Source organism: Salmo salar, chromosome 15 (genome assembly GCF_965601325.2).
Source record: "Salmo salar chromosome 15, fSalSal1, whole genome shotgun sequence".
Taxonomy (NCBI): domain Eukaryota; kingdom Metazoa; phylum Chordata; class Actinopteri; order Salmoniformes; family Salmonidae; genus Salmo; species Salmo salar.
Genome location: NC_138305.1, coordinates 107,580,723 through 107,593,058, shown reverse-complemented (window position 1 = coordinate 107,593,058; position 12,336 = coordinate 107,580,723). Strand labels below are relative to the sequence as shown.

Below are 12,336 nucleotides of genomic sequence, written 5' to 3'. Positions count from 1 at the left end.
TAAAACATGCAATAATCAACAACAATGTATTACTAGAAAAAAAAACACACGAGAAATAAGAAGAAGAAATATGAATACACAAATTAAGTAAGTAAGGATATATTTATAAAGTCAGTTCCAACACCATATTTACATGTGCAGGGATACTGGAGTGATGGAGGTAGATATGTATAGGGGGAAGGATGGAGGTAGATATGTATAGGGGAAGGGGACAGGGATACTGGAGTGATGGAGGTAGATATGTATAGGGGAAGGGGACAGGGATACTGGAGTGATGGAGGTAGATATGTATAGGGGAAGGGGACAGGGATACTGGAGTGATGGAGGTAGATATGTATAGGGGGAAGGATGGAGGTAGATATCTATAGGGGAAGGGGACAGGGATACTGGAGTGATGAAGGTAGATATGTATTGGGGGAAGGATGGAGGTAGATATGTATAGGGGAAGGGGACAGGGATACTGGAGTGATGAAGGTAGATATGTATTGGGGAAGGGTCCAGGGATACTGGAGTGATGGAGGTAGATATGTATAGGGGGAAGGATGGAGGTAGATATGTATAGGGGAAGGGGACAGGGATACTGGAGTGATGGAGGTAGATATGTATAGGGGAAGGGTCCAGGGATACTGGAGTGATGGAGGTAGATATGTATAGGGGGAAGGGGACAGGGATACTGGAGTGATGGAGGTAGATATGTATAGGGGAAGGGGACAGGGATACTGGAGTGATGGAGGTAGATATGTATAGGGGAAGGGGACAGGGATACTGGAGTGATGGAGGTAGATATGTATAGGGGGAAGGATGGAGGTAGATATGTATAGGGGAAGGGGACAGGGATACTGGAGTGATGGAGGTAGATATGTATAGGGGGAAGGATGGAGGTAGATATGTATAGGGGGGAAGGATGGAGGTGAGATATGTATAGGGAAAGGGGACAGGGATACTGGAGTGATGGAGGTGGATATGTATAGGGGGAAGGATGGAGGGTAGATATGTATAGGGGAAGGGGACAGGGATACTGGAGTGATGGAGGTGGATATGTATAGGGGGGAAGGATGGAGGTAGATATGTATAGGGGAAGGGGGACAGGGATACTGGAGTGATGGAGGTAGATATGTATAGGGGAAGGGTCCAGGGATACTGGAGTGATGGAGGTAGATATGTATAGGGGGAAGGATGGAGGTAGATATGTATAGGGGAAGGGGACAGGGATACTGGAGTGATGGAGGTAGATATGTATAGGGGAAGGGGACAGGGATACTGGAGTGATGGAGGTGGATATGTATAGGGGGAAGGATGGAGGTAGATATGTATAGGGGAAGGGGACAGGGATACTGGAGTGATGGAGGTGGATATGTATAGGGGGAAGGATGGAGGTAGATATGTATAGGGGAAGGGGACAGGGATACTGGAGTGATGGAGGTAGATATGTATAGGGGAAGGGTCCAGGGATACTGGAGTGATGGAGGTAGATATGTATTGGGGGAAGGATGGAGGTAGATATGTATAGGGGAAGGGGACAGGGATACTGGAGTGATGGAGGTAGATATGTATAGGGGAAGGGGACAGGGATACTTGAGTGATGGAGGTAGATATGTATTGGGGGAAGGATGGAGGTAGATATGTATAGGGGAAGGGAACAGGGATGCTGTAGTGATGGAGGTAGATATGTATAGGGGGAAGGATGGAGGTAGATATGTATAGGGGAAGGGGACAGGGATACTGGAGTGATGGAGGTAGATATGTATTGGGGGAAGGATGGAGGTAGATATGTATAGGGGAAGGGAACAGGGATACTGGAGTGATGGAGGTAGATATGTATAGGGGGAAGGAGACAGGGATACTGGAGTGATGGAGGTAGATATGTATAGGGGAAGGGAACAGGGATGCTGTAGTGATGGAGGTAGATATGTATAGGGGGAAGGATGGAGGTAGATATGTATAGGGGAAGGGAACAGGGATACTGGAGTGATGGAGGTAGATATGTATTGGGGGAAGGATGGAGGTAGATATGTATAGGGGAAGGGGACAGGGATACTGGAGTGATGAAGGTAGATATGTATAGGGGGAAGGATGGAGGTAGATATGTATAGGGGGAAGGATGGAGGTAGATATGTATAGGGGGAAGGATGGAGGTAGATATGTATAGGGGAAGGGGACAGGGATACTGGAGTGATGAAGGTAGATCTGTATAGGGGGAAGGATGGAGGTAGATATGTATAGGGGGAAGGATGGAGGTAGATATGTATAGGGGTAGGGGACAGGGATACTGGAGTGATGGAGGTAGATATGTATAGGGGGAAGGATGGAGGTAGATATGTATAGGGGTAGGGGACAGGGATACTGGAGTGATGGAGGTAGATATGTATAGGGGAAGGAGACAGGGATACTGGAGTGATGGAGGTAGATATGTATAGGGGAAGGGGACAGGGATACTGGAGTGATGGAGGTAGATATGTATAGGGGTAAGGGAACAGGGATACTGGAGTGATGGAGGTAGATATGTATAGGGGTAAGGTGACTAGGCAACAGGATATAAGATAAACAGAGTAGCAGCAGCTTGTATGTGAGTGGGTGTGCAGGTGTGGAGTCAGTATAAATGTATGTGCATATTATGTGTGAGTGAGCATGGAGTGAGTGTTTGTGTTTTGGAGTGACAGTGTGTGTGTTGGAGTGACTGTGTGTGTGTGTGTGTGTGTGTGTGTGTGTGTGTGTGTGTGTGTGTGTGTGTGTGAGTGTGTGTGTGTGTGGAGTGACTGTGTGTGTGTGTGTGTGTGTGTGTGTGTGTGTGTGTGTGTGTGTTGGAGTGACTGTGTGTGTGTGTGTGTGTGTGTTGGAGTGACTGTGTGTGTGTGTGTGTTGGAGTGACTGTGTGTGTGTGTGTGTGTGTGTGTGTGTGTGTGTTGGAGTGACTGTGTGTGTGTGTGTGTGTGTTGGAGTGACTGTGTGTGTGTGTGTGTGTGTGGTCATAACTCTCCTGTGAAGATGTGAAGGATCAGGTTACAGTGTGTCCTCTCTATAGCGCCCTCTCTCTCCCCCGCAGAGGGGAAGGGAGAGGGAGGGTCGTCTCTCCCGCGCAGAGGGGGAGGTAGAGGGAGGGGACCGCCTTATGGCGGCCGTAAAATACACCGTCTCAACGCTCTGTAGTGTTCGAGACTGGAATGTAAACTGTGGAACACAGAGAGACACTGGGACAACAAAACGTTTTAATAATTGAACAGTATTTCTCTATTCCAAGTAGTTGGAAATGGTCCGTGGACACTTAAGGAACAGTCCTGTCGAGTTTGTTTCATTTGGTGACCTCATGAAGGACAGGAGACACAAATGACTGTTTCTTTGGGTTGTAAACACCTCTCAATTATGGGGTTTGCATCTGAATGTTGTATAAAATAAATTATTGAGCTCTGATAATATTATTAAATGTTACTGTAAATGGTTTAGTATATATGGGGCGGCAGGGAGCCTAGTGGTTAGAGTGTAGGGGCGGCAGGTAGCCTAGTGGTTAGAGTGTAGGGGCGGCAGGTAGCCTAGTGGTTAGAGTGTAGGGGCGGCAGGTAGCCTAGTGGTTAGAGTGTAGGGGCGGCAGGGAGCCTAGTGGTTAGAGTGTAGGGGCGGCAGGTGGCCTAGTGGTTAGAGTGTAGGGGCGGCAGGTGGCCTAGTGGTTAGAGTGTAGGGGCGGCAGGTAGCCTAGTGGTTAGAGTGTAGGGGTGGCAGGTAGCCTAGTGGTTAGAGTGTAGGGGCGGCAGGTAGCCTAGTGGTTAGAGTGTAGGGGCGGCAGGTAGCCTAGTGGTTAGAGTGTAGGGGCGGCAGGTACCCTAGTGGTTAGAGTGTAGGGGCGGCAGGTAGCCTAGTGGTTAGAGTGTAGGGGAGGCAGGTAGCCTAGTGGTTAGAGTGTAGGGGCGGCAGGTAGCCTAGTGGTTAGAGTGTAGGGGCGGCAGGTAGCCAAATGGTTAGAGTGTAGGGGCGGCAGGTAGCCTAGTGGTTAGAGTGTAGGGGTGGTAGGTAGCGTAGTGGTTAGAGTGTAGGGGCGGCAGGTAGCCTAGTGGTTAGAGTGTAGGGGCGGCAGGTAGCCTAGTGGTTAGAGTGTAGGGGCGGCAGGTAGCCTAGTGGTTAGAGTGTTGGGCCAGTAACCGAAAGGTAGCAAGATCGAATCCCTGAGCTGAGGTAAAAATCAGTTGTTCTGCCCCTGAACAAGGCAGTTAACCCACTGTTCCCCGGCCGTCATTGAAAATAAGAATTTGTTCTTAACTGACTTGCCTAGTTAAATAAAGGTAAAATAAGAATAAAAAAATATGTATACGTATAGTTTAGAGCAGCAGACATATCCCTGGACTACACAAGACAGGCTCTGGTGTGTGTGTGTACTAACACACTACATGCCTACTGTATGAGACAGTATATCCACACACACTACTTCATACAGTGTCATGAATTTAGTGTGGTGCTATGAATTGCATTGTGGCAACAAGGATAGTAGACAGGGAGATGGGCATAATAAGCCTGTAAAGAATATGTAATTGCAATGAGGAAATGTGTTTTTGAAGGAAGGAAGGAAGGAAGGAAGGAAGGAAGGAAGGAAGGCGAGAGAGAGGGGAAGGAAAGAAAGATAGTTAGATATTATAAAATAAAGACAGAATGGCAGGTCACCACCTGGCATAATGTTGAAGGCAGTGAGGCAGGTGAAGTTGCAGAAGAAAATCAAAATCAGGAGTACAGTGAAGGATTTTGACATAAATTACCGTACTCTGACTCTGTATTGTCAAAAGATTACCAGAGAAAAAGTTTAAAGTCAGACAGCCACGCCGACAACAGTGGTTGGCTAAAGCCACGGCAGGTTTCTTCCACCTGATTTGGAGATGCAGCATGTTCAGTATATTACTAGGCCAACTGACATTTATTTTGGTCTGTCGCCAAGTGAGACTACCAGTTTGCTGTGGCACACCAGCTGAAGTTCGCGCCAATGTGGGCAGAAAAGGCCAGCTCGGGGTGTTTTACAGGCTTCTTAAAGCAACACCCAATGCTATCGCTGAGAAAGACAGAGGCAACTAGGCTTGCCAGGACAAGTAGCTTCAACAGAGAAAATGTTCATGCTTCTTCGACAATGTAGCAGAAGTGATACAGAGAGATCAAGTTGGACCAGGAGACATACGGAATGTCGATGAAACTGAGGTGACCACTGTACATAAACCTGACAAAGAGGTGGGCAGACGTGGATTCAAACAAGTAGGGTAACTGACCTCCGCTGAAAGGGGAACCCTCGTCACACTGGCCTGTGCCGTCTCAGCCTCAGAGAACAGTATACCTCCATATTTTATATTCCCCCCCCGTGTCAACGTTCGCAATCATTTCCTGATCAACGAGCCACCTGGCCTGAAAAGGAAGGGAAAATCCCTCTGGGTGGATGAAAGATGTGCACTTTGTTGACTTCCTGAAACATTTCATCGAGCATACGAAGTACTCAAAGAAGAAGCCCTGTTTACTCCTTTTGGACAAAACCACGAGTCTCATTGATGGACTCAATTATGCCAAAGAAAATGGCATAATTATGCTGTCATTCCCACCCCATTGCTCTCATCGGCTTCAACCCTTAGACATGTCTGTCTACGGGCCGCTAAAGAGGCACATCAATACACCGTGTGATTCCAGCCCTGCCAGGCCCCAGCACCATTCCAGCCCTGCCAGCCCTGCCAGGCCCCAGCACCATTCCAGCCCTGCCAGCCCCCAGCCAGCCCTGCCAGGCCCCAGCACCATGCCAGCCCTGCCAGGCCCCAGCACCATGCCAGCCCTGCCAGGCCCCAGCACCATGCCAGCCCTGCCAGGCCCCAGCACCATGCCAGCCCTGCCAGGCCCCAGCACCATGCCAGCCCTGCCTAGCACGAGCTCAGACACAGACCTGCCCAGTTCTTATGCCAGCACCAGCTCACCCTTGCCCAGCAATGCCATTGCTGACAGCGGACTACCAACTCCAGAGGACATCCGCCAGATCAAAAAGCTGGCCCCCTGAAAACCAGCTTGACAAGGCAGAAAACGGCGCAAAACCGCAATTCTAACTGACACACCAGTGAAGCAGGCACTTGAAATGGAAATGAATAAGGCACAATCTAGCAAAAGGCTGTTTCCGAAGAAAGGGAAGCGGGGGGGCCGGGGGTGAAAATCTGGATCAGCAAAGAACAAGGGGGCAGCTAAAAAAAATACAAATCGTAGAAGAGTCTTCATCAGATGAAGAGGAGTGCTTCTGCCTCATCTGTGTGGATCCATCTTAAAACAGCGTTCCAAAGGAGACTTGGGTGAAGTGTGTGAGATGCAACAAATGAGCCCATGATTCTTGTACCTCAGGCCAGGCAATTTATGTGTGCCAGAACTGTGACTCTGAAGATGAGTCTGATTAGTCAGATACGGATGTACGTCGTATATGCCGTTACAAAACGGCGCATTATTGTGTTTAAACACCACGTCTGTTTTGTTAAGACTTTAAACATTTAAGCAAGTTATCTGCACCATTACATTCCATAACGATTCCAACAAATACCGTGGATCAATGAGAACGTTCGATTTCAAAGTAAAGTTGTCATGCTCTGCCAGCATTATTGTTTTGATTGAAAGGCATGATTGTTTTTATTTAGAGTTCTTTAATGAAGTTGAATTTGAAATTAAAAATCAATATTCAATGAATGAGTTGTTCTTATTTGTTGATAATCCAAGGTGATAATTTACCCGACGTAGTGTGACAATTTACCCACTGATGGGGCAAATTGTCACAAGTACACTCTCTATTTAACGGTCTACAACTCCGTACTGAAATAAGATATGAAGATGTAATGAACACAAAATGTGCCCAAGACTTCCTTCTTTCATTTGGTATGACATTTATACCATTGTGATGTATTGTGCCCAGTAAATGTTAGACAGCGTGAAAAGTGTGACGACATACCTCGCTCTCCCCTACTCTGAAGTATCCATTATAACAACCTACAACTCCGACGGACTCTGATCTCTGGTGGACAAACCTGAGGCTTTCTGTCAAATGACTATCCAGCAGACGGACCGGCGATCGCAGAGAGGGACAACCAAAACATACTCGTAAATATGTAAATTGCTATTTATTCTCGAACGAATGGTTGTTCATGTTCAAAGTATTAGCAATTTCCATGAATGTAGTTATCAGCTCTGAGTTTCCTGCTCTTGAGCTGTCCCCCACCCCTTTCCTTTGTCTGCCAAGCCGTCATATAGGCTTAGCCCACCAGGGACTTTTCTATCATGTCAGATACCAATGTATGACCTATTTGTGTGTGTGTGTGTGTGTTTATGTAATTAAGTTAGTTAGTAAATAAATAATTAAAACAATTTGTATATCACTGATTCATGACCTAGGCTAGGGTTCGTGAAGATATCCAAGGGTTTGAGACATTCAGAATATGACTGATGAGGTAATAATAAATTAATAAGTGACCGTAATCGATAAGATATGAAAATATCTGAAGAGAGTTAAATTCGGGAAATTGACACTCTAAACAACATGTTCCCGTGGTGCCCCGACTTCCTAGTTAAAGTTGCATCATTAGTTTAATGACGTAATTAAAATTACACAGAGAATTGATGTGATAATATACAGTCTTCACATTTAATGATAGTCAACGCTACGACAGTGTGTTGGAGTGACAGTGTGTGTGTGTTGGGGTGACAGTGTGTGTGTGTTGGAGTGAGTGTGTTTGTGTGTGTGTTGGAGTGGCTGTGTGTGTGTATGTATGTGTCTGTTGGGATGACAGTGTGTGTGTTGGGATGACTGTATGCATGCATGCATGCATGTATGTATGTATGTATGTATGTATGTATGTATGTATGTATGTATGTATGTATGTATGTATGTATGTATGTATGTATGCGTGTGTTGGAGTGACAGTGTGTGTGTATGTATGTGTGTGTTGGGATGACAGTGTGTGTGTATGTATGTGTGTGTTGGGATGACTGTATGACTGTATGTATGTATGTATGTGTGTGTTGGGATGACTGTATGACTGTATGTATGTATGTATGTGTGTGTTGGGATGACTGTATGACTGTATGTATGACTGTATGACTGTATGTATGTATGTATGTATGTATGTATGTATGTATGTATGTATGTATGTATGTATGTATGACTGTATGACTGTATGCATGTATGTGTGTGTGTGTTTTGGAGTGGCTGTGTGCGTGTATGCATGTGTGTGTTGGGATGACAGTGTGTGTGTATGTATGTGTGTGTTGGGATGACTGTATGTATGTATGTATGTATGTATGTGTGTGTTGGGATGACTGTATGACTGTATGTATGTATGACTGTATGTATGTATGTGTGTGTGTGTTTTGGAGTGACAGTGTGTATGAGTGTGTAGGGCCCTGTGAGTGTGCATAGAAACAAAGTGTGCAAATATTGAAATAAAAAGGTCAATAAAAGATACGAGGTAAACTCAGTCAGTGTAGCTATTTAGCTAACTTAGCTATTTATCAGTCGTATTGCTTGGGGACAGAAGCTCTTCAAGAGCTTGTTGGTGTCAGACTTGATGCCCCGGTACCTCTTGCCATGCAGCAGCAGCGAAAAGAGTCTATGGCTTGGGTGGTTGGGGTCTTTGACGATTTTCCGGACCTTCTTTTCACATCTCCTGATAGAGAGGTCCTGGATGGCAGGAAGCTCCACCCCAGTGATGTACTGGGCTGCCCACACAACCCTCTGTAGGGCCATGCAATCGAGGGCCGGTGCTATTGCCATAACAAGCAGACTGATGCAGCCAGTCAATATGTTCTCAATTCTACCGTTGTCGAATCATTTGAGGATTGGAGGGACCATGCCAAACTTTTTCGACCTCCTGTGGGGGAAAAGGCACTGTCGTGCCTTCTTCACGACTGTGTGTGTGTGTGTGTGTGTGTGTGTGTGTGTGTGTGTGTGTGTGTGTGTGTGTGTGTGTGGACCATTTTAAGCCTTTAGTGATTTAGACACCGAGGAACTTGAAGCCGTCTACCTGCTCCACTGTCGCCCTGTTGAAGTGGATGGAGGCGATCCTAAGCTTGATGACGAGCTTGGAGGGGATAACGGTGTTGAACGCTGAGCTGTAGTCAATGAACAGCAATTATCACTGATAAATTGACCAGTGTTTCCCCCAAATGGATTCTGGAGCCAGTTCCAGATACTTAAAATATATTCAAGAACAACCCAACCCCTTGATTCAGCTAGTCTAGAATACATAGAACAAGTGGAACACAAAGACAGAACAATATGCCTACCGCTCGTGTGGCGTCCCCAAAGTCTATCTTTAGGCGTCCCATGGCTCTGATGATGGCGATGATAGACTGGATAGTGTTGCTGTACACCACCACTCTGTACTGTTTACACTCCTCCTCAGAGTAGCCAGCCTCATGGATGATCCTGGATGGGAAGACATAGAGGTTGACCTTTTTAGATTTTCAGATCAGACCTGGGTTTCTAATACATGAAATATTATTGAAAAAAATACTTTTTCCCCCCCTCTGTTGAGCTTGTTTAATAAACCAATAGAAAAAGTCCCAAAACTGCAAAAACTTCCCATCAGGCAGACTCAAGAAAACACTTAAAGTATTTGAAATGATTTTTTCAAGTATTTGAGCCCAGATCTGTTTCAGATCAACCCAAGTAAGATTTAATGCTTCACAGAAGTCACTGGGTGTATTCCAATATCAATATCCACTTAGCATGAAGCAATGGATTAGGCATTCTCACTCTATGTGGTGAGGACATTGGATCACAGCCACTCTCTAATAAGGCAACCCTGATCAAGAACGGGACAACATTCAGGATGATCTTTTAGATTTCAGATAAAAACAAGTAGGGTAGCGACTTTTCTTAAGTTCCTGGTTTGCGGAAATGTTGGTTGGTGAATTCTCTTCTTATTCCAGTAATTCTTCAACTGGGATATGTGGAAATAAACCTAGTTATTTTAGGGAAGGTTTGTGGAATTCAAGTTACAGGTATTGGCTTCACAGAAGTCTCTAGTCTAAGGGATGACTGAAATGTCCCTGTATGTGTGGACATTTAGGACAAGACATTTCAAAAAACAATCAACTTTTAATAGCATGGCGAATTGTGCATGAGTGACGAGGCGTGGGCTTTCTTAATGTGGGAATCCAGGGTTGGCAGTCTATTCAGGCCATGCCAGGCTAGCATCTGTGGCCATTGTTTAGTTTGTTATGTAATGGGTGCTTCCTTCATCCGCGCTCTGCCTGAGCAGTGCCATGTTAAATGAGGCTAGCGTCTCTATAGGCATACACAGAACACAGTCACACGCACGCACAAACAAACACACACACAAAACAAACACAGACTGACAGAGCTGAACTCGGCTGTCGATGCCGATTCTCCCTGAACCATTAAGCCCTCACAAATTACTGTACTGCATATTCCGAATGCCGTTTTTATCAGGCAACTGTTTGATAAGTTAAAATGATCAGTTACACAACTTATTAAAATGTCATCACCAGAAATGGTAACAGTAACCTTTGATGTGGCTCATACAAGTTTGTTAGAATTCAGTTTGGACTGCAACATGCTACCATCGTGGTGTATGCGAGTTTGATAGAATTCAGTTTGGACTGCAACATGCTACCATCGTGGTCTTTGCGAGTTTGATAGAATTCCATTTGGGCTGCAACTAGAGCTGAGCGATTAACCATTTTTTCCCCCTCTGATAATTAAACAACTAAAGTGAACGATTCAATTACTTGAATTCTATTTAGTTGATTTTTTTTTTCCTGAGCTCAACGTACCGTTGACAAATCCTATCAAGCACGAGAGACATCACATCAAGAATGAACTGTGGGATGCTGTAGGGAGTTGTAGTTTTCAATAGGCAAATACTCAACCTAGTTCAGCTCAGAAAACATTGTAATTAACAACAATGAGCAGAATCCATTGCTCTTATTCTTCCCGGCACAGCACAACGACCCCATGAGAGAGAAATGTACACAACACAGCAAACGAGAGGGATAGAGACAGTTCAGGAGGTATAGCTCTACTAACCGATTGATAGTTGTAGCAGTCTTGAAACTATGTCTTATCTACTTTGAAGAACTATTAAAACGGTGATTTCATCAAACAGGTTTGCAGCACGGGCAGCTGTGACAACCCAATGACCACAGGCTAGCCTTTTCGCTAGCCAAGGTGAGCGTGGCTCGTTGGGGAGCACAGAGAAAGTTAGACCAGAATGAAACATTATGAGAACAGATTATTGTATGGGGGAAAACATTAAGACCCTTATCTACTACTTCCATGACAGACTGACCCTTATCTACTACTTCCATGACAGACTGACCAGGTGAATCCAGGTAAATGCTATTCAGAGGGTAAATGGGCAAGACAAAAAAAATGTAAGTTGCCATTGAACGGGGTATGGTAGTAGTTAGGCGTCAGGCACGTCGGGTTTGAGTCAAGAACTGCAACGGTACTGGGTTTTTCACGCTCAACAGTTTCCCGTGTGTATCAAGAATGGTCTACCACCCAAAGTACAGTACCAGTCAAAAGTTTGGACACACCTACTCGGTGACCTCACCTGGCTTAACTGGTGCCTCTAGAGACAAAACCTCTCTCATCGTCATTCAATGCCTAGGTTTACCTCCACTGTACTCAAATCCTACCATACCCTCGTCTCTACATTATGCCTTGAATATATTCTTCCGCGCCCAGAAATCTGCTCCTTTTACTCTGTCCCAAACGCACTAGACGACCAGTTCGTATAGCCTTTAGCCGTAACCTTATCCTACTCCTCCTCTGTTCCTCTGGTGATGTACAGGTTAACCTAGGCCTTGCAGCCCCCAGCACCACTCACATTCCCCAGGTGCTCTCATTTGTTGACTTCTGTAACCGTAAAAGCCTTGGTTTCATGCATGTTAGTAACATTAGAAGCCTCCTCCCTAAGTTTGTTTTATTCACTGCTTTAGCACACTCCGCCAACCCTGATGTCCTTGCCGTGTCTGAATCCTGGCTTAGGAAGGCCACCAAAAATGTCCATCCCCAACTACAACATCTTCCGACAAGATAGAACTGCCAAAGGGGGCGGAGTTGCAATCTACTGCAGAGATAGCCTGCTGAGTTCTGTCATACTATCCAGTTTTGTGCCCAAACAATGAGTTTCTACTTTTAAAAATCCAACTTTCCAGAAACAAGTCTCTCAATGTTGCCGCTTGTTATAGACCCCCTTCGGCCCCCAACTGTGCACCATATGGACACCATATGTGAATTGATTGAAGATAGATGGGGGGCAGAGTTCGTACTGTTAGGTGACCTAAACTGGGATATGCTTAACACCCCGGCCATCCTACAATCTAAGC

The 12,336-nt window shown here is 45.6% G+C and overlaps 1 protein-coding gene across 2 annotated transcripts in view; it reads right to left on the bottom strand.

Moving 5' to 3' along the window:
* LOC106572859 (guanine nucleotide-binding protein G(i) subunit alpha-3) overlaps window positions 1–12,336 on the bottom strand; it is an 81,024-nt gene that overhangs the window by 38,938 nt on the left and 29,750 nt on the right. For both annotated transcript variants that reach the window (XM_045696457.2, XM_014147400.3), the window contains exon 3: window positions 9,262–9,403. In XM_045696457.2, coding sequence (XP_045552413.1) covers window positions 9,262–9,403 — 142 coding nt within the window. The remainder of the gene's footprint in view (window positions 1–9,261; window positions 9,404–12,336) is intronic.